The sequence below is a fragment of the Anarhichas minor genome, unplaced genomic scaffold (assembly GCF_050575085.1).
Source record: "Anarhichas minor isolate MPS153535 unplaced genomic scaffold, ASM5057508v1 ptg000043l, whole genome shotgun sequence".
NCBI classification, from domain to species: domain Eukaryota; kingdom Metazoa; phylum Chordata; class Actinopteri; order Perciformes; family Anarhichadidae; genus Anarhichas; species Anarhichas minor.
Window position 1 is genome coordinate 868518 of NW_027466489.1, and position 24120 is coordinate 892637.

General features: G+C 45.7%; 2 protein-coding genes across 3 annotated transcripts in view; one reads left to right on the top strand and one right to left on the bottom strand.

Annotated features, from left to right (window-relative positions):
• Positions 1 to 24120, top strand: part of LOC142970245 (low-density lipoprotein receptor-related protein 1-like) — an 84067-nt gene that overhangs the window by 58078 nt on the left and 1869 nt on the right. For both annotated transcript variants that reach the window (XM_076110341.1, XM_076110342.1), the window contains exons 31-88: positions 306 to 400; positions 501 to 650; positions 841 to 981; positions 1190 to 1315; positions 1435 to 1566; positions 1698 to 1832; positions 2169 to 2298; positions 2484 to 2610; positions 2718 to 2869; positions 2969 to 3093; positions 3264 to 3638; positions 7598 to 7787; positions 7900 to 8104; positions 8289 to 8481; positions 9589 to 9714; positions 9906 to 10034; positions 10133 to 10252; positions 10359 to 10472; positions 10579 to 10728; positions 10997 to 11119; positions 11224 to 11340; positions 11733 to 11861; positions 11993 to 12115; positions 12239 to 12379; positions 12760 to 12947; positions 13037 to 13220; positions 13302 to 13387; positions 13492 to 13611; positions 13775 to 13962; positions 14214 to 14419; positions 14506 to 14694; positions 14784 to 14932; positions 15024 to 15117; positions 15191 to 15307; positions 15404 to 15523; positions 15914 to 16036; positions 16915 to 17040; positions 17130 to 17246; positions 17960 to 18066; positions 18161 to 18293; positions 18398 to 18520; positions 18618 to 18740; positions 18947 to 19087; positions 19173 to 19310; positions 19432 to 19551; positions 19702 to 19967; positions 20112 to 20293; positions 20420 to 20526; positions 20779 to 20898; positions 21032 to 21208; positions 21343 to 21483; positions 21571 to 21744; positions 21971 to 22132; positions 22268 to 22451; positions 22543 to 22650; positions 22740 to 22813; positions 22922 to 23015; positions 23974 to 24118. In XM_076110341.1, the coding sequence (XP_075966456.1) occupies positions 306 to 400; positions 501 to 650; positions 841 to 981; positions 1190 to 1315; positions 1435 to 1566; positions 1698 to 1832; positions 2169 to 2298; positions 2484 to 2610; positions 2718 to 2869; positions 2969 to 3093; positions 3264 to 3638; positions 7598 to 7787; positions 7900 to 8104; positions 8289 to 8481; positions 9589 to 9714; positions 9906 to 10034; positions 10133 to 10252; positions 10359 to 10472; positions 10579 to 10728; positions 10997 to 11119; positions 11224 to 11340; positions 11733 to 11861; positions 11993 to 12115; positions 12239 to 12379; positions 12760 to 12947; positions 13037 to 13220; positions 13302 to 13387; positions 13492 to 13611; positions 13775 to 13962; positions 14214 to 14419; positions 14506 to 14694; positions 14784 to 14932; positions 15024 to 15117; positions 15191 to 15307; positions 15404 to 15523; positions 15914 to 16036; positions 16915 to 17040; positions 17130 to 17246; positions 17960 to 18066; positions 18161 to 18293; positions 18398 to 18520; positions 18618 to 18740; positions 18947 to 19087; positions 19173 to 19310; positions 19432 to 19551; positions 19702 to 19967; positions 20112 to 20293; positions 20420 to 20526; positions 20779 to 20898; positions 21032 to 21208; positions 21343 to 21483; positions 21571 to 21744; positions 21971 to 22132; positions 22268 to 22451; positions 22543 to 22650; positions 22740 to 22813; positions 22922 to 23015; positions 23974 to 24118 (8374 nt within the window). The remainder of the gene's footprint in view (positions 1 to 305; positions 401 to 500; positions 651 to 840; positions 982 to 1189; positions 1316 to 1434; positions 1567 to 1697; positions 1833 to 2168; positions 2299 to 2483; positions 2611 to 2717; positions 2870 to 2968; positions 3094 to 3263; positions 3639 to 7597; positions 7788 to 7899; positions 8105 to 8288; positions 8482 to 9588; positions 9715 to 9905; positions 10035 to 10132; positions 10253 to 10358; positions 10473 to 10578; positions 10729 to 10996; positions 11120 to 11223; positions 11341 to 11732; positions 11862 to 11992; positions 12116 to 12238; positions 12380 to 12759; positions 12948 to 13036; positions 13221 to 13301; positions 13388 to 13491; positions 13612 to 13774; positions 13963 to 14213; positions 14420 to 14505; positions 14695 to 14783; positions 14933 to 15023; positions 15118 to 15190; positions 15308 to 15403; positions 15524 to 15913; positions 16037 to 16914; positions 17041 to 17129; positions 17247 to 17959; positions 18067 to 18160; positions 18294 to 18397; positions 18521 to 18617; positions 18741 to 18946; positions 19088 to 19172; positions 19311 to 19431; positions 19552 to 19701; positions 19968 to 20111; positions 20294 to 20419; positions 20527 to 20778; positions 20899 to 21031; positions 21209 to 21342; positions 21484 to 21570; positions 21745 to 21970; positions 22133 to 22267; positions 22452 to 22542; positions 22651 to 22739; positions 22814 to 22921; positions 23016 to 23973; positions 24119 to 24120) is intronic.
• On the bottom strand, positions 4405 to 5457 carry LOC142970251 (somatostatin receptor type 5-like). The gene has a single exon (XM_076110351.1). It carries the CDS (start codon positions 5455 to 5457, stop codon positions 4405 to 4407), a length of 1053 nt encoding a protein of 350 aa, XP_075966466.1.

Genomic DNA, 24120 nt, shown 5'->3' on the forward strand with positions numbered 1-24120 from the left:
TAAGACCATGCAGTCTTTTTTAGATCAATATCACTTTTTCAAGAGAGAAAACCTTTCCTAAGATTCGACACAGAACCACAAAACCAGCATACGAACAATGACCACAGGCAAACGAAAGGCAGCCACCCAGCAATCAACATATTAACCTTTTTGTCAATAAGTGCCACACAATGAGCAATGACTTTTATATGGTGAGACTTGGGAGTCATATTAGGTGGCCTATTGACTATGTTTAGCCTATAAGGTAAGATTTAAAGTATGATTTAAGAATATTTAGAAGTTCTCTCTCTGTCTGACCCTTTCAGGAAACTCTACTGGACAGATGGGGACAATATCAGCATAGCTAACACAGACGGCAACAACCGAAGTGTTCTCTTCACTGGCCAGAAAGGCCCTGTCGGTGAGTGACATACTGTACCTCTTTGTCTGACTGCATGAGAGACAGCACACCCTAGTGAAAGGGCATGTCATTACATATCAGCTCTCTGTTGGTTTTCCAGGTCTCTCCATTGACTTTGACACTGAGCAGTTGTACTGGATCAGCTCAGGAAACAGCACCATCAACCGCTGTAAACTGGACGGCTCTGGACTGGAAGTGCTTGACGGAGTAAAGGGCAAGCTGACCAAGGCTACTGCTCTGGCCATCATGGGTACGTTTCCAGAAAATGTTCATTTTAGCCAGCAATATATGCAGAGAGAGCTCAGCCCTGACATATGATAACGTTCTTGTTTAATGTATGTGTGCCTTTAAATGTTGCTCTTAGTTAAGGTTGAGGGTTCTCCGGGTGTTAGGTTCTTCTGGAGAGTGCTAAGCATCCTGTCCTCTGTTGTATCCTGTAGGAGACAAGTTGTGGTGGGCGGACCAAGGAACAGACCAGATAGGAACCTGTGACAAGAAGGATGGTGGCAACTGGAAAATCCTGAGGAACAGCACGTCCCCCATGATGCACATGAAAATCTACAATGAAACTGTGCAGAAAGGTGCAGAGCTGGTTAAATTACTGTTAAATTACTAAGCAAATACATTTAAAAAAAACGAAGGGAGGAAAATATGTCCTTGTCTCATTGAAGGTCTGTTTTGCTTGCTGCATGTGGCCTGTTTATCTATGCCAAAGCACATCTGTTTATGTCTCTGTAACTCCTCTTTGATATGTTTTCTGTATTTGTTTTCGTGCTTTTGTGTTCCCAGGCGCCAATCTCTGCAGTAATAACAATGGAGACTGTTCCCAGCTGTGTCTCCCCACCTCCCCAACCACCAGAGCCTGCATGTGCACTGCAGGATACAGCCTGCGCACAGGGCAACAGTCTTGTGAGGGTAGGACACATTCATACACGTTTTCTTGATTTAGCCAAATTTGGATCTAAGAATTGATGAAAATGATAAATGTGTGATGTAACTCAAAACATGGAGTTTTATTTGTTTTTTTTCTGTAGGTGTTGGCTCTTTCCTGCTGTACTCTGTGCATGAAGGCATACGTGGTATTCCTTTGGACCCATCAGACAAGTCTGATGCCCTGGTACCAGTGTCGGGCACATCCCTGGCTGTGGGCATAGATTTCCATGCTGGTAAGACTTTTTTACAACAATAAAAATGACTCTGAAATACCAGATTAATTTACCAATGCATTTAGTATGTGTTACTGTATTAGAGTAAAGGAAAGTTCTGATCAGTCCAACTCCTTCACTTGTTTTCACAGACAATGACACGATCTACTGGGTGGACATGGGCCTGAGCACCATTAGCAGGGCCAAGAGAGACCAGACCTGGAGAGAGGACGTGGTCACTAACGGCATCGGCAGGGTGGAGGGCATCGCTGTGGACTGGATAGCAGGTGAGAGACTCCACAGACATGTAAAAAACAGTGTACATGACCAAGATTGTGGAATTCAAACAGCATCAATCATAGATACTGATAAAAACTAAGTTTCACTTTTGCTGTCAGTATATCTATCATCCTTTGTTTTTCTGTTACCACGCAGTAGTAACGGAGATGAATATAAAGCAAGGAGTAAAACCTATTGTACTAGAAAACAGGAAAGAGATACACAAAGAACAGACACAGAAGGGAAAAATAATTTAATTCTGAGGTCATTGAAAGTCACTTTTAGTATCCAGAAGGAGGTTTTACAGGGCCGGAGCATTAATGTTTCTCCTTCATCCTCTACAGGAAACATCTACTGGACGGACCAAGGCTTTGATGTGATCGAGGTGGCCAGACTGAACGGCTCTTTCCGCTATGTGGTGATCTCCCAGGGCCTGGATAAGCCTCGGGCCATCACTGTCCACCCTGCGAAAGGGTGAGAGGAGACAACACTCCAATTACTACTGTAGCTGTCTGTAGCTTCTGCTTCTGTAATCTCTCTCATTATTGATTACTGAGGAAGTTGTCTCTGTGCTTTGCTCTGTGTGTGTGTGTGTGTGTGTGTGTGTGTGTGTGTGTGTGTGTGTGTGTGTGTGTGTGTGTGTGTGTGTGTGTGTGTAGCTACCTGTTCTGGACAGAGTGGGGCCAGTACCCCCGTATTGAACGGTCTCGTTTGGATGGCACTCAGAGGGCTGTCCTGGTCAATGGCAGTATCAGCTGGCCCAACGGTATCTCCATTGACTATGAGGTGCAGTATAACGGGCCAGCCTTGCATTTATATCACTATATTACAGTGCAGACAGGGAACACTGCATCATAACATCATCTCAACCATTCCTGTCCGTGTGCATGTAGGAGAGTCTGCTGTACTGGTGCGATGCCAGGACAGACAAGATTGAGCGCATCAACCTGGAGACTGGAGAGAACAGGGAGGTGGTGCTGGCCAACAACAACATGGATATGTTCTCTGTGTCTGTGTTTGAGAGCTACATCTACTGGAGTGACAGGTAAGACATACCCACCTCATTTGTCACTTATTGGCGAGTCTTAGTATTTCACTCATCTAGCTTAATTTCTGTTTAATTTCTGTTTAACATTTGGACCAGGACACATGCCAATGGCTCCATAAAGAGAGGCAGCAAGGACAACGCCACAGACTCTGTGTCTCTGAGGACTGGTATTGGTGTACAGCTCAAAGACATCAAGGTTTTCAACAGGGCCAGGCAGCAAGGTAAGCACCACGGCGTTAGTTTTAAAACTGTAAAATGTCTATTGTATTTTTACATAATCGTTTAATACTTCATAAATGTCACATCACATTTGTTGTGCAATTCCAGGTTGTTTTGAGCAATTTAGTTGTAGTTGAGGATTATTTCATGGATTTCACGTCTCTGTGTACAGGAACAAATGTGTGCAAAGACAAAAATGGCGGGTGCCAGCAGCTTTGTCTTTTCCGTGGCAATGGACAGCGGACATGTGCCTGCGCTCATGGCATGCTGGCGGAGGACGGCTGCAGCTGCCGTGACTACGACGGCTACCTGCTTTACTCAGAGCGCACCATACTAAAGAGTGTCCACCTGTCGGATGAAAACAACCTGAATGCCCCCATTAAACCATTTGAGGACCCCGAGCATATGAAGAACGTCATCGCACTCACCTTTGATTACAGAGGAGGTGGAGGAAAGGGAGCCAACCGTATCTTTTTCAGCGACATCCACTTCGGCAACATCCAGCGGATCAGTGATGACGGATCCGACCGCAAGACTGTGGTAGAGAGTGAGTATTCCCTCGTTTTAAGTCTAACAGCCACTTGTCTTTTATCAGTCAACCTCCACCAGTTTATGTCCCAGTTTATTCCCCCTCCCAAACCAGATTTTGGACACTGGTCATTAGTCAAGAGTTATTTCTGGTTACTCCACTTTATTGGTGAATAACAAAGAACCTTAGTTGTAAACATCAGACCCCCCCCCCCCCCCCCCCCCCCCCCCCCCAGTGAGAAATCTTCTGGAGGAGAAAACCGCTGTTTTCCAAAACACTCATCCCAGCGAACCTAAACACAACCAGGAAGCTTTTATTCTGAAGTTGTTGCCAAACTAAAAACAAATTGAAAGCTTTGAGAACAGAGTGTATATTAGTATCAACAGGCCTACAGATTCACAGATGACCTTATCTCAGCACAACAAAACACAGGTGCACCGTTAATGTTTTACCAACGTGCCTTTACTGTTTTACAAGGAATGCATGATTCAGGATTGTTTGTCCCACTGTCGCTGGGGAGTGGCAACTCCCAGAGCTACTGGTTTGATCTTCTTTTACAATATCCAGACAACCAGTCTTGTCAAGAGGCAAAGATGTTGAATGTTGCCTGCTGTTGTGAGTGTTGTTGCTTTTCCTTGTTAAGTAGACTTTTCTCATGAGGGTAATGATTGTGTCTTTCAGCAAAGCTGCTCAGCTTATAATGGTTTTACTGTGATTCCCATTAGGATTTGCCCAGTGGCTCAGATGTTTGGGTATATCAAGCTAGTTGTTGATGGTAATACACTCAAGCAGCTACCATAGCCACAGCTGTGGTAGCACTGGCTCTTTGCCCTCCCCTCTTGAACAGCCTTAGTAGGTCTTGTCTGAATTTTTGGGACATCAGTACATATAGGATGGGGTTCATCACCGTAGACGAGGTCGCCATGAGGCGTGCAAATACACTGAAGGGGCCGTTGCGCGGAGATGCACCATTGGCCTCTAAGCTTTCATCCACCAATAAGGCCAGTGTGAGTCCATAGGATGGCAGCCAGCACAGGGTAAAAGCCAGCACCAACATGGCCGATGTCTTGGTCACTTTGCTCTGGTAGCGCTCTACTTGGGGAGCCCTGCCGGTATGCTGCCTCCCCCACAGGAACATGTAGACGCTGCCGTATGCCACCGCAATGGTGACCAGTGGAAGCAAGAAGGCCACGAGGAAGTGAAACAATCCGTAGATCAGCTGGTCTCTGTGGGACAGGAAAGCAAAACAAGCGAGGCCATCAGGGGTTCCGTGTGGGGTTCCCACAAAGCGAAAAACCAGCTGTGGAGTAGCCAGGCAGCAGGCCGGGACCCAGAGGAGCACAGCCGCTATAGACACACGGCGAGGGGAGAGGAGGCTGAAAGCTCTGGCAGGCCGCACCACAGTCAGATATCGAGACGCAGCCAGCATGGCCAGTGTGAAGGCGCTGGCTGAGGAGCAGGCCGATCCCAAGAAGCTCACCAGACGACACATGAAGTCTCCGAACGGCCATCGCTGCATGGCTATGGCAACGGTGTGGAAGGGAAGCATGGAGAGCAAAAGCAAGTCTGCAGCGCTCAGAGCCAGCAGGAGGACGTCAGTTCCTGTGCCTGTCATGGAGCTTTGAGGGGACTGTCCAATATGTCTCCGCCTTCTACACAGGATCATCATCACCATGGTGTGCCCACCAACTCCCAGCGTCAGAATCAGTAGATCTAATACGGGGACGAGGACCTGCTCCACATTGCCCAGCCCCGTGTCGCTGCTGTTCCCCAGCAGATCCCCTGAACCATTAGAGTTCAACAGCAGCATCCTGCCTTCAGTTATGGAGATAGTCATACTGCCACTGTTGGCTTTAGGTTGGGTTAAAATATTCTCAAGCCGGTCATAAAACTACTGATAATACCAGTGGGAATGATTGCTCATACTGTGGGTATGATTAATCAACTAAGTTCCAATAAATTCCTTAAAGGTTGATGGTAAAATCTACCAATAAAAAGGACTGAAGGTGATTCACATGAGTAAATACACACATAGATTACATACATTCATGTCTACATTGTGAAATGACATTCCCTCTAAAATGGATCCAGTAAATGACCATTTTCATAGTAGAAATCAAGCTGCTTCCAAAGTGCTGTATGTAAATCAAGCCAGTCCAGTCCTCGCAATAAGCTCCACCTGTGATTGGCGGGGGGATGGTAAAGTGAGTGAAATAACCTCAGACGCCTCCGTTGAAGTCAAGACACTCCTGATTTCTTAGTTGCTGGGGTGTCCATCCATCTCTTGTTAAAGCGTCCAAGTGTTGAGAGCTAAATGCTGTAGATTGTGTGATTTCCTGTCACCTCAGAGCAGGCGGCTACTCCACATGACATCTCAATCAGGCCCGTGCTCAGCAATCCACATTCAGCCTCGCTCCTGCCTCCAAGGAACGGATCTCCTGAGACGCACAATTCTGGCAGAGGAGGAAATGAAAGGAGGTGAATAGCTCGACAGTAAGAGAGGATGACACGGAGTAAACGGCAGGTGAACTCTGGACTGATTATCCTAGAGCAGGCGAGAGATAGGCTGGCCTGCTCTCTGTGGGAGGGACTAATGAGGCAAAACATAGTTTTTCCCATGGTCAATTGTGTCTGTTTGTTATCTGAAAGGATCTGTACATTTTCTAGGAGTTTTGTTCCTGCACACACGAGAGACAGAGTGAAATCGCTTTTGCCTTCAGAAATCAGGGTAATTCTTGACTGCTGGTCTGATAGAAAACACTGAACTGCTATCACACCTACTGCATATAACTGCAATAAAGAACTATCGGTGTCAGTTTAACCAGCTGAGCTCAAGAGCTGTAAATTCAGCTCGTCTGAATTATTGTAAACAGCAAGAGAAAATCTACAGGAACCCAAATAGGCTTAGGTCAACAATGCAGTGTGAAGATAAACAAAACTGAAAAGCAAGAATTTGAGTAGAGAGAGCTGCAGGCTGGAGCTTTATAATTAATTAACAGCACCAAAGAAAGAGGAAATAGGGGTGAATGGATTTCAAGTTGCTCCTCATCGATTTTTAGCGCATTGATTTACGAGCACGAGAAGCAGTGGGGAGTTGTTTTTGTGTCATTCCTTCGCTCAGCTCTCCAGTTGCTTTGGTTCATTCACAGTGTCCTAGCATGAGCCAGGCAAATGTTGATTCATGTTCGCGGCGTTTCACTGGATATGTTGAGGTGTAGTGTTAAGTGTCCCACCTGGGGGTGAACCTCACTGATCCTCCGGCCCGAGCTGATAGAGTGAGATCATACCCAGCCCTGGAAAAGGCCGCTGCAATCATTAGACCCTCACTGTTCCATTGCAGTAACAGTAACAGGAAGGCAGCTATTATCAAGTATTTGGCATTGGAGCGATCTGGTGTGTTTTCAAATATACTTCTCCTGAAGTTCAGTTGTGTGTGTGTGTGCATGTTTTTTTTCACCAGCAGAGCAGCTGTTCTCTATCTGCGACTGCAGAACTTAGTGTTCCTCCATCTTGGCTGACTCTTGCCTGTCCTCTGGCCTCTGTGCAGGCTAGGAGCTCATAACCTCTTACTCATTTCAAGACTGTGTAGCAGAAAAAAATGACTTTTTACTTCTCATCTGTTGATGAGGTAGTGCGATGGAAAGTAATACGCAAGGCTGCAACTGTTACTGTGACCTTTTTAGTGAGCTATTTGCTGGATAGAAGCCTTGAATCACACTGTGTTCTTGGTCATTAATACCACGCTGTCATGTCCATAGCCCTGACTCTGTGCTGCCCCACAGCAGTCTGCCAACACTGAGCTGCTGCCAGACAGTCCACATTTGGCCTTTTAACACAAAACTGGGATTGACGTGCTTCTTTTCCTTTCCCTCTTTTCTCTTCTGTCTTCTCCCTTTTTGTGGTTCCCTTTCTTGTCCCCCATTTCTCTGTTTTTTTTAATCTCCTGCTCTTCTCTCTATTCTTTCATTCTTCTTCAGATGTTGGCTCGGTGGAGGGCTTGGCGTACCACAGGGGCTGGGATATGCTGTACTGGACCAGCTACACTACCTCAACCATCACCCGCCACACCGTGGATCAGAGCCGCTGGGGTGCCGTTGACAGGCACATCGTGGTCAGCATGTCGGGAGATGACCACCCCAGAGCCTTTGTCCTTGATGAGTGTCAGAGGTTAAAACGAATAAATTAATTCCCACCACACCTCCTTGCATTCAAAACTATTCCTAAATTAGGTCAAAAAAATTCACATGCACATTGCTGTTTTGTTTTTTTCTCTCTGCAGCCTCATGTTTTGGACCAACTGGAATGAGCAGTCTCCCAGTATTATGCGTGCCACACTGGCTGGCTCCAACGTCCTTGTGATCATCGGCAATGATATCCGAACCCCTAACGGCCTGGCCATAGACCACCGCGCTGAAAAACTTTACTTCTCTGACGCCACACTAGACAAGATAGAGCGCTGCGAGTATGACGGCACTCGCCGCTATGTGAGTAAAACATGCTCGCTCACACGCAGACAATCGCGGTGTACACTGTGCTGCGTAATGGAAACATTTATACTACAGCATGATTGTATTATAGGGTTGCCTCATAACAGTTTGTTTATCTGTTGCAAGGCTGAAATTTCCTGAATGCATGAGGTCGTGACTGTGGTTGTGCTTCCCCCTGCAGGTGGTGTTGAAGAATGAGCCGGTCCATCCGTTTGGCCTGTCCGTGTACGGTGACTACATCTTCTGGACTGACTGGGTGAGGAGGGCCGTGCTTCGGGCTGACAAATACACAGGAGGAGACATGAAGGTGCTACGTGCTGACATACCTCAGCAGCCAATGGGTATCGTCGCTGTGGCTAACGACACCAATAGCTGTGAGTTTTTAGTGAGGGATCCAGCTTTGTGTGTGTGTGTGTGTGTGTGTGTGTGTCTCTGAACTGTGTGAAGACATTGTAACAGTGTTTTTGAAGTCCATAATGCCTAGCACTGGGCAATATGGATAAAGTATCACCCAGTGATATTTTCACAAAATCCACTTTCATTCATAGAAATCCTTTGTATGAATGACTATTATGATTTTGTACATTTTTTGTAAAAATCAATTGATAAACTTTAAATACAGAATAAAACATCTAAACAACAATGCCTTTTTTTGGCTAATCGATCAAATTAAATACCTGGCAAGTCAAGATACTTCATCACAATTAAACATTGTAAAAGGAGGTTTGAGTGCATTGCTAAAACATTCATGAGCAGTTAATGAGGTGACAGAAGTAATCTAGGAGTGACAATGGAGAAGATGAGTTCATACATCATTTTATAGGATGGGCCCGCCTGACATTCACAACCCCAACATCAGCTCCATATCACCACAGACACAAACACACAAGTGCCTGCTGAATTGCTGTTTTTCATCTTGTTCTGCATCTCCCATCGTCTGTATCCTTTTAAATCAATGCAGCCTAGCAGATTTTTTTTTTTCTCTACCATATCGTCAGCCATCCTCTCCCTCAAGTTGCCTCATTCAGTAAACTCTCTCGCGCTCCAATACCCACAGCGACCATACAAGCAGAGAGCCTGTGGTAATAGCTGCAAATCCCATTTCGATTGAGTCACATTGAAATATGCATTCGGTGGAGGCAGAGCCATTGCCACATTCATGCACGCATATCTGTCTGTTGATGTGGATGCACACGGGGGAGGATGTGTGTTTGTGTGGGAGGAGGGTGGATGTGGAAATCCTTAGCTGACTCACTCGTGTGTGTGTGTGTGTGTGTGTGTGTGTGTGTGTGTGTGTGTGTGTGTGTGTGTGTGTGTGTGTGTGTGTGTGTGTGTGTGTGTGTGTGTGTGTGTGTGTGTGTGTGTGTGTGTGTGTGTGTGTGTGTGTGTGTGTGTGTGTGTGTGTGTGTGTGTGTGTGTGTGTGTGTATATGTACAGTTTTATGTGGCTAACCTTCCCTAACTTTGCTCATCTCTGCATAGGTGAGTTCTCTATGTGCCGTGTTAACAATGGAGGGTGTCAGGATCTGTGTTTGCTGACCTCTGAGGGGAGGGTCAACTGCAGCTGCCGTGGCGACAGGAAGCTTTTGGAAGACAACACCTGCATAGGTAACACAAGACAGGGAGTGAAAAGGGGTTATAAAAAAGTTATCTTATGCACGCTATTTAAAAAGATATTTTTATCAAAAGACTGAGATCAGGCTTTGAATGGATTTGAATGAGCACTTAAGATTTTGCAAGCTGCATGCCTCGGGGTGGACAACACTTCCTAAGTGCATTTTTCTGTCTTTGTCTCACAGCCCTCAACGCTACATGTAACAACATTGATGAGTTTGAGTGTGGAAATGGAGATTGTGTTAACTACACTCTGACTTGTGATGGCATGGCCCACTGCAAGGACAAGTCCGATGAGAAACAGTCCTACTGTGGTAAGTTGAACCTTTGGCTCAGTAAAAACAGTTTCAACCGTGTTCTTGTTGTCGACATTTGTGGTTTGAGTCTGTATCATTTCCTGTCCGGTCCTCAGCCAACCGCATGTGCAAGAAGGGTTATAGACGGTGCGTAAACAGCCGCTGTGTGGGGCATAGCTCTTGGTGCAACGGGCAGGACGACTGTGGTGACAATTCTGATGAAGTCTTCTGTAACAGTGAGTCAAGTCTTCCGATTAAAACAAGTTCTTCTCTCCTGCAGTCATATGACATTTACAAATTAAACTCCACCAAAACACCGTCTCTTGTTTTTATGTTTGTCAGCTACACTGTGCACAGCCGATCAGTTCCAGTGCAGAGATGGAGGCTGCATCTCCAACTCCAGCAAGTGTAACCAGAAAGTGGACTGTGAGGATGCCAGTGACGAGATGAGCTGCAGTAAGTAAAATGATCCGATTCATTCAGAATGACTAGATGTTATAGAAAAATGGCACGACTGTCTCACAGGCTACGGTATAAAATAGTGCTGCTCTCCTCTTTTAAGCTGCCACGGACTGTTCCAGTTACTTCCACCTGGGAGTGAAAGGAGTGACATTTCAGAAGTGCGAGTTCACTACACTCTGCTATGCCCCTTCATGGCTGTGTGATGGAGCTAATGACTGTGGAGACTTCTCAGATGAAAGAAATTGCCCAGGTATTTTATACTCGCATTTTCTCACAGCATGCAGGGGAAAATGTGAAAGAAATTTGTTGACAGAGAGATTAGAGCCACAAGTCCAAATGGGATTATTCCAAATGGAAGAAAAACAATGAATGCTTTCATCCATTAAATTGTGATTTGGGAGGAAATTCTCCCTAAAAATTATTGCAGTGTAAATTCAATTGTCTATTTCTCTCTTCATACTAACTTAATTCTTTTATGTTTTCTCCATTGACTTGCCACTTTTCTGTCGCTTTGCCAGGAAGCGGGAAAACAAAGTGTCCAACGCCCTTCTTTGCCTGTCCAAGTGGACGCTGTATCCCGATGAGCTGGACTTGTGATAAGGAAAATGACTGTGAGAACGGTGCAGACGAGGCTCACTGTGGTAAGTTTAGATACTCGAGCCCAAACAAGCTGAAGTGCAATAGACAGTCACTTTGTTGTGGCGCTTGTATTTTGCACTTTATACATTCTTTCTGGACCTCCTAGATAAATTCTGCTCAGCCACTCAGTTTGAGTGTGGGAACCACCGCTGCATTCCCAACCGCTGGGTGTGTGACGGAGCCGATGACTGTGGTGACAGCAGCGATGAGGACAGCAAGTGCAGTGAGTGTTGGGCACAAACCTTTAAGGAATACAAATACAAGATGAATTAGAGCTAACATTTCTACCAACAAAGATATTTTGACAGCAGTAGAATCCATGGAAAGTATCAACATACATTATTAAACTTGGAGGATCCTCTCGTTTGTGGATATTGTGATACTCTTAACTAGAGCTTTAATTCATCTGATGACCACTACACAATACTCAAGTGCAGTATGGACTAAAACATTGGCATGTATGCAAATAATTTAGGTTTTTGTGATAGCTTTAAGCAATCATGCTGCCTCTGAAACATTTCCAAAATATAATTATCTGAGTTTGCGGTATATTCTCAAATACTCAGGGCAAAGAAAGGCTTCAAAATCATCTTCAATAACCTCTTTCACACACAGAGACCAAAACCTGCAGTCCTGAGGCGTTCCAGTGTCCTGGATCACATAAGTGTATCCCCCAGCGTTGGAAGTGTGACGGAGATAAAGACTGTCCTGATGGGGCTGACGAGAGCGTCAAAGCTGGCTGTGGTGAGTGCAGGCCGGGGTGGATTTTTGTCAAAATAAGAACATTTTAATTACCCAGAAAAAGAAATACATCAATCTGTATCTTATAGAGGACTATTTGCATCATTCACTCACCAAATATTTCTATGTCTCAGTGTTCAACAACACGTGCAGCAGCAATGAGTTCATGTGCCAGAACCGACAGTGTATCCCCAAACACTTTGTGTGTGACCATGACAACGACTGCAGTGATGGCTCAGACGAGTCCCAGGAGTGTGGTGAGTGGAACCATGACCTGTTACTCCTGATGGGGCGATTTAAAAAAAAAAACCTCCCTTTTCCTCCTCGCTCTCAACAGTGAGTTCAACTGTCCTAAACCCTCGTGCCCTTTCTCGCTTCAGAATATCCGACATGTGGACCCAGCGAGTTCCGCTGTGCTAACGGACGCTGCCTCATCCAGAGTTCATGGGAGTGTGATGGAGACTTTGACTGCCATGACCACTCAGACGAAGCCCCCAAGAACCCACACTGCACTGGCCAAGGTTAGTCCCACACATGCACTCCAAAAGCACTTTACTCTTGGACAAACAACATTATAGCATTTACAGCAGATCAACAGTAAAGAAAGCAAGCACGGAAAAGGCGCATCCAGTATAAGAACATATGAAGTGAATATGGCACCATTGCTTATCTTTTTGGCAACTGGATAGCACTCTCTACAGCTGTGATTTAAATGAATTCCTGAAATGATATCTGCCCCACTAGTTGTAGGGATGCATCTATATTGGGTCGTTGGTGACTCAAATAGCTGGATCAGGTATTGCTGACAAAGGGGCCGATGTATTCAATTCTATGTAAATCTTTATCTGGATTGGAAAAGTCAGATCGGTGCGTGCCCAACTTTCTTTCTTTCTTTCTACAGAGAAGAAATGCAACGACACTGCGTACGCCTGCAATAATGGAAACTGTGTCAATGAGACATTGCTTTGTGACCATAAAGACGACTGTGGCGACGGCTCCGATGAGCTGAACTGTTTTATTAACGAGTGCCTGAACAGCAAACTGAGCGGCTGCTCCCAGCTCTGTGAAGACCTTAAAATAGGCTTCAAGGTAAGTGAACACCATGAAGTTGTGACTTCAGCTTTCCAGTAATAGCATGCGCTGTTGCTTTACCTGCTCTGTACTTTGTCCCCTCACAGTGTAGATGCCACCCTGGTTTCCGTCTGAAAGATGACGGGAAGACGTGTGTCGACATAGATGAGTGCACAACCACCTACCCCTGCACGCAGCGTTGCATCAACACACATGGCAGCTTCCACTGTCTGTGTGTGGAGGGTTTCCAGCTTAGCCCTGAAAACCCCACCATATGCAAATCCACTTCTGGTAAGAAACATGACAAGATTAATAACATCCAGGAAGTGTTTCAGGAAAATCCACTCACATAAGATGTCTCCCTCCCTGCAGATGAAGAACCCTTCCTGATCTTTGCCAACCGCTACTATCTGAGGAAGCTCAACTTGGATGGCTCCAACTACACGCTGCTCAAACAGGTGAGACTTGCAGATAAAGTATGTCCTTTTGAAGTGCTGAGAAATCCTGCAAACAGGGATTTTAATAACTGGCTCAGACTGATGCAGCTACTGTGCTTTGACAGGGATTAAACAATGCTGTGGCTCTGGACTTCGACTATCGCCAGCAGATGATTTATTGGACAGATGTGACCACCCAGGGCAGCATGATCCGCCGCATGCACATCAACGGCAGCGATGTTGAGGTCAGTGTGTATAGCGGACAGAGAAATGTGTGGAAAATATCTCCTGAATAACATAAAGCCTGTATTTAAAATCAATAATTAATCTTGATTTGTATTCATGCATGTGAAGTAAAAACCTAGGAAAAATAATTGAATCGCTGATTGCTGCTTGCTCATTTGTTAGGTGCTTCATCGCACATCACTCAGCAACCCTGATGGCCTGGCAGTCGACTGGGTAGGAGGAAACCTGTATTGGTGTGATAAGGGACGGGACACTATCGAGGTGTCAAAGCTGAACGGAGCGTACCGGACAGTTCTGGTCAACAGCGGCCTGAGGGAGCCACGTGCCGTGGCTGTGGACGTTCGCTATGGGTAAGAGTGAAGATCTGTGTCAAAAAGTAGTAGTTTTGTGAGCAGGGAAACTTTGTTTTATTCTGTTTGAATGCCAGAGGGGGTGCATTTTACCAACACCATCGATCCATGCACTGCTCAGTTGTCGGTTACATTCAATAAATGTATACTGGATTGACTTTTAATTACTGTACTTTTTGCGATTTTGCAATGTGTTTAACTCTGATTTGTTATGACCAATGAACCTAACTAATACAGCACATCCCTGACAGGTACTTATACTGGTCAGACTGGGGTGACACCCCCCACATAGGAAGGATCGGGATGGATGGCTCCAACAGGAGTGCCATTGTGGAGGATAAGATCACCTGGCCCAATGGCCTCACGCTGGACTTCATCAATGACCGCATCTACTGGGCCGATGCTCGAGAGGACTACATCGCATTTGCCAGCCTGGATGGAACCAACAGACACACAGGTAACACACGCATGAACTCAATTGGAGTGGGCACTTCTCCAGTTGTCGTTACTAACTTATTTGTCTTTGTGCCTGTGCGCCTGTAGTTCTTGTTCAGGACATCCCCCACATCTTTGCTATGACTCTGTTTGAGGAGTACATCTACTGGACAGACTGGGAGACAAAGTCTATCAACAGAGCTCATAAGACACTGGGAATCAACAAGACCGTGCTGATCAGCACCTTACACAGACCGATGGATGTCCACATTTACCACCCGTACCGCCAGCCTGAAGGTAAAACAAAGTAACCGTCATTCATAAGTGCCACATGTAAATCTTCATCTGCGTCTTGGACCGTGTCTGATCATTTCCTTGTTCTTCAGTGGCCGGCCACCCGTGCCAAAACAACAATGGAGGATGCAGTAACCTATGTCTGATCTCACCTGGAGGGGGCTACAAGTGTGCCTGCCCCACTAACTTTTACCTTGCAGCTGATGGTAGACAGTGCTTGTCCAACTGCACTGCAAGTCAGGTGAGCTAACCCGATGCTATTGTTTGAGCCTGTATCGACACATTATTCATTTAAAAAGAAATATAAATACTTTTCTCTTCTGTTCCTTCAGTTTGTTTGCAAAAATGACAAGTGCATTCCGTTTTGGTGGAAGTGTGACACTGAGGATGACTGCGGGGACCGCTCAGATGAGCCTGCAGACTGCCGTGAGTGATGATCTGTCTACAAAATGAGTATTGTTTGTTCCAGTTAATAACGATCTGTGTTTTGTCTCCGTAGCTGAGTTTAAGTGCAGACCGGGCCAGTTTCAGTGTGGTACAGGCATCTGCACCAACCCAGCCTACATCTGTGATGGCGACAATGACTGCCAAGACAACTCTGATGAGGCCAATTGTGGTACACGCACCTACTCATACTTACAGAATTTCAATCTTTTTCTTAGATGAACCCATAATAAGCCATATCCTTTTATTGTTGTCTTCCTGTCTCCAGACATCCACGTGTGCCTGCCAAGTCAATTTAAATGCACCCACCCCAGTCGCTGCATTCCTGGCATCTTCCGTTGCAATGGACAGGACAACTGTGGAGAGGGAGAGGATGAGAAAGACTGTCGTGAGTCTCATTGCCCTTTATGTTCCTTGGGCCTTCTGTTGTTTTTCTGTTTTTGCCCCTCTAGTGGCCTAAGGATTCATTGATCTGAACACGTTGGTCCAGAGCAAGGTATCTCTACAATTTCAAGCATGACTACATTTTGTCCCCACCGGCTGAACCCTACTATTTATAGTGAGCCCTTTGATCTTTTCTCTATCACCTTCGTAAGCCACAGTTTCCACTTATACTGTATCTCAAAATCTGATGAGCAGATAGGACGGCTGAGCACAGTCTCTAGGAGCCGCTAGCAGGACTTCAGCATTGTAGTCATTTCAATTTGTGAAATTTGTGATAAGGTAGCAATTCTTCTGTATACCGGTATATTGGAGTATCTGTTTGTTTCTTCTGCAGCGGAAGTGACATGTGCCCCCAATCAGTTCCAGTGTGCCATCACCAAGCGCTGTATCCCACGGGTGTGGGTGTGTGACAGGGACAATGACTGTGTGGATGGATCGGACGAGCCTGCCAACTGCAGTAAGATACAGCTCATTACTGAACAAAATGGCACCGCTGCTTTAGAAATCAGTCTCTACTGCATGAACAGGACCTGACTGATTATATTGATGGGAGGCTCTGGATGTCCGTAATGGATACAAATTTAACATGGGGAATATTGCACTGGCTTTTTGAGTTTAAAAAGGAAGCTTAGGTTGCTTTCACACCTGTAGTTCGGTTCATTATTAGTAGTAATAGACAAAACATGTACAGGTAGAGACAGGACTATACCACAGGCCCTTTGCACGCCCCCAGACGACTGGTGTAAAAGTCGGGAAGCACACAGACACTGGATGAGGCGTCTTATCCAGTAATGATTTTGGGCGTTTTACTCTGGGAATGCGGTCACACACTTTTATTAATGGACTTAATTAACTGACAAAGTACACAGAGTCAGCTTTTGACCTATCAATCAGGGGAAATACCCACACTGACGTGCATATTTGTCAATTTGCATAAATAGGTTACATACAGTACATGGCCTTATACACATTAATTATAAGATCGCTTCCCAACAGGTTTCATGATTAGCGGATAAATTTATTAGTAGTAAAGCTTTTGAAACCATGCTAATTGCTTTCACACCAGCTCAAACTAAATGTAATAACCGGACAAACGGACTTAAGTTTGTTTTAACAAAACCAAACAGGTTATGTGTGAAAGCCCCCGTAGAATTATACATCACAACAGGTTATTCAGCAGTCCATTATTCAGTTTGTCGTTATTATAGCTTAATGATAACAACACTGTTATTTATTTTGTTATCTGTTAATGCTGTTCCAGAAAGAGAGCATAAAAGCGTGTTGAGCCATGTCTAGTGTCAGTGTGCCTAATCCATTAAATCCTTTATATTGCAGCCCAAATGACATGTGGTGTGGATGAATTCCGCTGTAAGGACTCGGGGCGCTGCATCCCGGCACGCTGGAAGTGTGACGGAGAGGATGACTGTGGAGACGCTTCAGATGAACCCAAGGAAGAGTGTGGTAAGGACAGAGTGGCAGATGGAGAAGGGAAAGACAGGAAGTTGTTAACAGGACCACACTTGTACTTATCATGTCTGTTTGGTGCTCAGACGAGCGGACATGTGAGCCATACCAGTTCCGCTGTAAGAACAACCGCTGTGTGCCGGGCCGCTGGCAATGTGACTACGACAATGACTGTGGGGACAACTCTGATGAAGACAAATGTGGTAGGTTCCCCTCTGTTTTTCTGCTTTGCTGCTCGCTCAAACAGCTACAGCCAACAACTCATTGTCTGTATCAAAGCTATCCTTTATAATATGATATGAGTTCTACTGTAAGCACACTGTTCAGATGCAACGGGTTGGAGTGGTAAGCAATGTATCACCTTTCACTGTTTTTGTCCGTTATATTTACACAATTACACGCATGGTTGAAACTTCTTGTTTGCGTTAATTAGTCCTGTGGCCATTTGCACATCTCACGTCATCTCATGTCTATTTTGCATTTCACACTGGCCTGTTGATGTGAGCCAGAGGTAGGTGTTTTCACAGTTTCAGCTCAACCATCCACAACCTCAGCTTCCCAATCCTTCATGTGCCCCCCAGCTTCTCTTTTGATCTGTGAGCCTTTTCTTTCCTTTTCAATCCCACTAGCTCCTTAACTCCTCCACTTCATATAGTAGAGAATGTTGCGCCATCCCCACCTCTGTGCCCCATGAGTCAATCCCTTGATATGAATGATCAGCCTTATTTTATTCTTGTATGTCTGGCTCTCAAGAGAGCACCCTGCGCTCTTTTTCCAGTCTGCTCTATTCCCACCTTTCTCGTCTCTTTTGCCTTCCCTTAAGCCTCTCCTTGCTCCTTGCTCCTCGCCTCTACTCTACTGTTCCTTCTCGATTATCCTCCTTCACCCTTCTAAGCTGTCTTCTCTCTGTCCTCAGTGCCTCGGCAGTGTTCGGAGAGCGAGTTTTCCTGCACAAATGGCCGCTGCATTGCGGGGCGCTGGAAGTGCGATGGGGACCATGACTGTGCTGACGGTTCAGATGAGGTATCGCTCAGCCGTTTCCATTCTAATTGACATTCTGCCTTGAAATCTGACATTCTAGAGGCACTAATGAATATAATCCTTCGGTTTGGTCCAGAATGGCTGTGATGTGAAGTGTGACAGTGATCAGTTCCAGTGCAAAAACGGCCATTGCATCGCCATCCGCTGGCGCTGCGATGCTGATGTTGACTGTTTGGATGGCAGTGATGAGGAGAAATGTGACAGTGGCAGTAAGGAACACACGCTTATTTTCTCCTGGATCTTTATGAATCAGCAGCAGATTTTTCTGTGTCATTCATTCCTCTTTTCTTTTCTGTCATTGCCGTTCTTTCAGTGGGTAGACACTGCCCCCTAGATGAGTTCCAGTGCAACAACACTCTTTGTAAACCCCTGGGCTGGAAGTGTGACGGCGAGGACGACTGTGGAGATAACTCGGATGAGAATCCAGAAGAGTGTGGTGAGAATCACTGCTTTTCGACAGTCGTCAGTATTCTTGAAGACCGCTAAATACCTCCTTCCCTCTTTCTTAATGTTTCTCTCCTTCCGTCCCTTAGTTAACTTCCAGTGCCCACCCACAAGGCAGTTTCGTTGTCATAATGATCGCGTGTGTCTGCCTATATCAAAGCGCTGTGATACTGTCAACAACTGCGGGGACAACAGTGACGAAGTCAACTGCCGTGAGTTTGTTTAGTCTTGTTTCTCAGTCTATTTAATCATTTCAAAGAGAGACAAAGTTAGCTCACTGTGAAGTTACATGAAAAAGTCAAGAATGCATTTTATTTAAATTGCAATAGGATAGAACTCTAAATCATGGATTGGGGTGATTCATGCACATACTATTCATCAGAGTGATGACCTCTCTGTGACACCTGTACTTCTATAGCATCGGCTCCTCCCACAGCAGTGTGTCAAAAAGACGAGTTCCAGTGCTCTAATGGCCGTTGCATCAGCTCTGTCCTGCGCTGCAACTACTTCAATGACTGCGGGGACTATGGTTCTGATGAAATCAACTGCAATAAGAAAGGTGTGGGTCACCGTATAGATGTCTTAATAGACAGTGTAATATTGGTGTCTCTGTGAATTCATGCAACCTTTTGATGTGCTCGCAGACACGGTGCTGAATGACTGCCGCAGTAACAGGACAGTGTGTGGAGATGGAGATGAAGCTCACTGTGTGGCGAACGGCACCGACTCGTTCTGCTCCTGCAAGCCCGGCTTCCAGTCCAATGGACGTAACAGATGTGAAGGTACGGTTTCCTCTGACCTTGCTCCATTTGCGTGTGTCATTTTGTGTTGTGGTTGTAACCTGCTCTGGAAGGCTTAAAACTATGTGTCATGTGTATCATGTGGCCTCCGGGTGTTTCGCAGATAAGAACGAGTGTAAGCAGTTCGGAGCGTGTTCCCACATCTGCAACAACACAAAGGGCTCCCACAAGTGCAGCTGCCACAAGTACTTCACCAGAATCAATGACACCTGCAAGGCTGATGGTGAGTACTTTCACCATAACTGACATTTCTTTCCAAGCGTATGTATGTACTCATTCAGCTTACCAGTCTTCATTTTCTCATGTCCCTGCTCCACTACAATGATCTGTTTGTCCTTTTCCTCGCATGAAATGATTTCCTGTACACACCCAGCTCCTAGACAAGTGCTCTACATCGCTGACGACAGTGAGATACGCAGCCTGGACCCTTCCATGCCAAACTGGCGCTATGAGCAGGTCTTCCAGGGCGATGCTAACGTGCGCATTGATGCCATGGACCTGCATGTCAAGGAGAACCGCATTTACTGGACAAACTGGCACACAGGGCGGATCTCTTCCTATGATTTGCCTTCTTCCTCCTCCTCCCCCAATAGCAACCGCAACCGACGCCAAAGTGACTCAAGGGTCACAAACGTTGAAGTAAGTGTGTGTGTATATATATATATATATATATATATATATATATCTGACTTATTGTACTTATGCATGCATATGATGTAAACACAAGCAAAACAGATGTGTGTCCAACTTTGGAGGGTCTTAGTGCTGTGTCTCTGTGTTCAGATCCCTGATCTGAAGATGCCCCGTGGCATTGCTGTGGACTGGGTGGCAGGGAACTTGTACTGGACCGACTCTGGTAGAGACGTCATCGAGGTGGCCCAGTTAAGTGGAGGACGCCACCGCAAAACACTCATCTCTGGCATGATCGATGAGCCTTATGCCATTGTCGTAGACCCACCGAGAGGGTGAGTGCGTCTTTGGTCACATGGCAGTGAAGTCATAGCTACTTGTAGAAAATCACGAGAATGCAAATGAAGATTTAATTGTGATAACAGCATAGATAAATGCAGCTTTTACATGTTCTTCATTAGAAAAATGTACTGGGCAGACTGGGGGAACCACCCCAAGATTGAAACAGCTGCTATGGACGGTACCATGAGAGAGACGCTGGTGGAGGAAAACATTCAGTGGCCAACTGGTAAAACATACACACACACACATACATAGGTACTTCTCCTTACAAGGTTCATTTATTGGTCACAACACAGGGTTGCGCCATGAAATGTAAGTTGTAGTCCATTCATGCTACACACAAATAGAACATATATACAAATATTTAAAATACAATAAAAATAGAACAAATATATAACAATATATACAGTAACTTATATGCAAATCATTTAAATACATAAAGCTTGTCTAATACTGCTCTCCCCCTCTCTCCGTATAGGTCTAGCGGTGGACTACTTCAACGAGCGTCTATTCTGGGCCGATGCTAAACTCTCCTTGATCTGCAGTGTGAGGCTGAATGGCAGCGATGTGGTTGTGGCTGTAAACAGCATTAAGAACAGTTGAGTGGCACATTCTGTAATCTATACAAGTTGCAATCCACACCAGTGATCAGTCTTTATTAGTCAGGAGTGGGAGCACAATGTAAGAATGTGTATTTTTGCATTTAACATGTCTCCTCTGTTTCCACACAGAGCTCCACCATCCCTTCGGCATCGATGTCTTTGAGGACTACATTTACGGCGTCACCTACATTAACAACTACGTCTTCCGAGTGAATAAGTTTGGCAAAGGCCCCATTGAGAACCTGACAACTGGAATGAACCACGCCACAGATATAGCTTTGTACCACCGCTACAAGCAACCTGAGAGTAAGTAGAAATCAGACACATCTGCCAACAGCAGCAATGCTCACTGAATCTAAGGCGGTGAAGAAGAGATGACGAAGGCAGGCAGTTATTTTTTTCCTATTTTTTAATACTGGTTCTCTTCCTGTCTTTGTCAGTGACCAATCCCTGCGACAGGAAGAAATGTGAATGGCTGTGTCTGCTGAGCCCCAGTGGACCAGTTTGCATCTGTCCCAATGGACGCACGCTGGACAACGGCACATGTGTGGAGCTGCCCACTCCCACTCTGTCTCCTATCTGTGAGTAAACACACACTCCCACATAGAGAACACACACACTGGCAGCTGAACTCATTCTGTATGACTAAAAAACTTCATTGTCTGCAGCTCCTCCCAGTGGTCCCTGCTCGGTCCAGTGTATGAACGGTGGCAGCTGTTTCCTGAATGCCCACAAGCAGCCCAAGTGTCGTTGCCAGCCGAATTATGGAGGAGATCGGTGTGACATTGACCTGTGCAGGGACTACTGCAGGAATGGAGGCACATGTACACCTTCCCCTACAGGTAAGATATGGACTTCCTTTCAAGCTGGTTTTGGCATTTTGTGTGAACTTTCTTTGACTTGTGAAGTATAAGATAAATAATAGTTACATTTAAAGTTGAAATACCGCTTTATAAGCTAAAGTATGGCTTTACAGGCCACATTCATGTTTCCGTTGGTTCTGTAATATGACACATTCTTGTTTAGCCTTCCATTTATTTATCCCTTCATATGTCTTTCCTTCCACAGGTTCTCCTACCTGTCGATGCCCGAAAGGCTTCACAGGGCCAAACTGTAACCTGCACACCTGTAAGGATTACTGCAAAAATGGAGGCAATTGTACAGTCAGCGCCGGAAACCAGCCAACCTGCCGCTGCCCCCTTTCCTTCCTGGGCAACCAGTGCCAGTACAGTGAGTGTTCCTACTATCTAGCACACATGCAAGTTTACAAATGTTCAAATACTTTTTTTGCATTCGCAATACCTCTGATAGATTATGATGTGGGTGGTGAGCAGTGCACTAACATGTTTATGTGTGTGTGAGCAGGAAGCTGTGAAGGCCACTGCCTGAACAAAGGTACATGTCTACAGAGTGAAAATGGCTCCAAAATGTGCCGCTGTCTGCCTCAGTACAGCGGCAGCACATGTGAGATTGACAAGTGTCACTATTGTCGTGACGGCGAGTGTATCCCCAGCAATGGTTTCACATCTACAGGGGACTTCACCTGCCGGTAAGACATATCATTTGCTCAACACAAACAGACGTGCACATGCAAAGATGTCTTTGTCTTTGCTACTCACAATTTGTTCTGTCTTCTACAGCTGCACAAATGGAAGAGTCCAGCCCAGCTGTTACACATGTGACACGAATGAGTACTGTGCAAATGGCCAGTGCTCTATTAACTCCAGCACCCGCCTTCCAGAGTGCAGGTAAGGAGCAGAGTCTGAATAGCTCAGGCGCACTATTGCATACAAGCAGAGAGTGCATATGTCTATTTCCTCTCTTCTTGTGTGTTTAGATGTTCACCTGGCTGGGCAGGGCATCGCTGTGAGTCCGTAGCCACCAGTGACAGTGCCTCAGGTTCAGGTGGACGTAAGTCGACACTTCTCCCATGACATCAATAATAGAAGTTCATTGAATGTGATACAATTCTCCATGCACTATTCTTATGTGTGTGTGTGTGTGTGTGTGTGCACGTAGGAACAGCCTCCATAGCGATCCCTGTGCTGCTGCTGTTGCTGCTGGTTCTGCTGGCTGCAGGAGCGTTGTTCTGGTATAGAAGAAGGATGAGAGGGTGAGTAACACTCTCATTTTAAAACAAGAGACAGTTGAGACCTTTTCGACTTCGTGTTCCCTCTATCCCTCCCTCTTTCTCCCTCTTCCCTTCTTTCCCTTCTTCCGTCTACACTTGTCCTCTCCTCTCTGTAATGGCATCTCTTCTGCTCCTCAGGTCTAGCCGGCCCAACAAAACCGGCTCCAGGCGCTTGCGGTAACGGTTGCCAGCGTTACACATTCCTTTCATAGCTTCATTCAGTTCTGCATCCTGATGCTTTCTCTTTCTGCGTCTCTCCCTTACCCATAAGTCTTGGTTGCTGTGCAGTGTTTGGTCCTGTGTTGAATGTCGCGCCATTCTCTCAGATGTTCGTGGGAGCTATAGCTCATCCCGCTCCTACAGTATCTCTCCTGTATAATTGCCCTCTTCAGAGCGGCTCAAGGGCAGATCTATTGAAAAGATGCATTGAATAGATCTGTCTATGCACTAGCCAGTGCTGTAGATCCGTCATGCTGTTGTCCATCATATTGTGCCATATTGTACTTACTGTGCTGTGCTGTGGTTTGTATTGTGGTAGTGTCTCTCATAGTGAGAGATGGACAGTGTGACAGCATTCTTTCAAACTCAAGATTGGAAAATGCAGTGTGGAAAATCCAGCATTTACTTAGAGGTAGATACCATAGACAATGCAGACATTCATAGCATATTTAGGAGGATTTAATGTGGCTTTAAAAGATAGTCTGTACATTAGCAGTCCTGTATCCAGGTCCTCTGTGTCTGGGTCTTGTCATGGGCTACATGAATGCTGGGTTTGTGTTGGTGCTGTGGCTTAGTTCCCTCAGCCTGGATGGTGGTGAGAGCCATGCGATGCCTCTTCCCTCCCTTCATAATGTGGCTGTCTCCCTGCTTGCACTGTTTAGGCTCTTATAACCTTAAATGAAACACAAAGGTTTGACTGTGCTCGTAATATGTTGTGTAGGGCCAAGGGCTTCCAGCACCAAAGGATGACCAACGGGGCCATGAATGTTGAGATAGGAAACCCTGCCTACAAGATCTACGAGGGCGAGCCGGATGACGATGCCGGGGAGCTGCTAGACGCAGACTTCACGCTGGACCCAGACAAGGT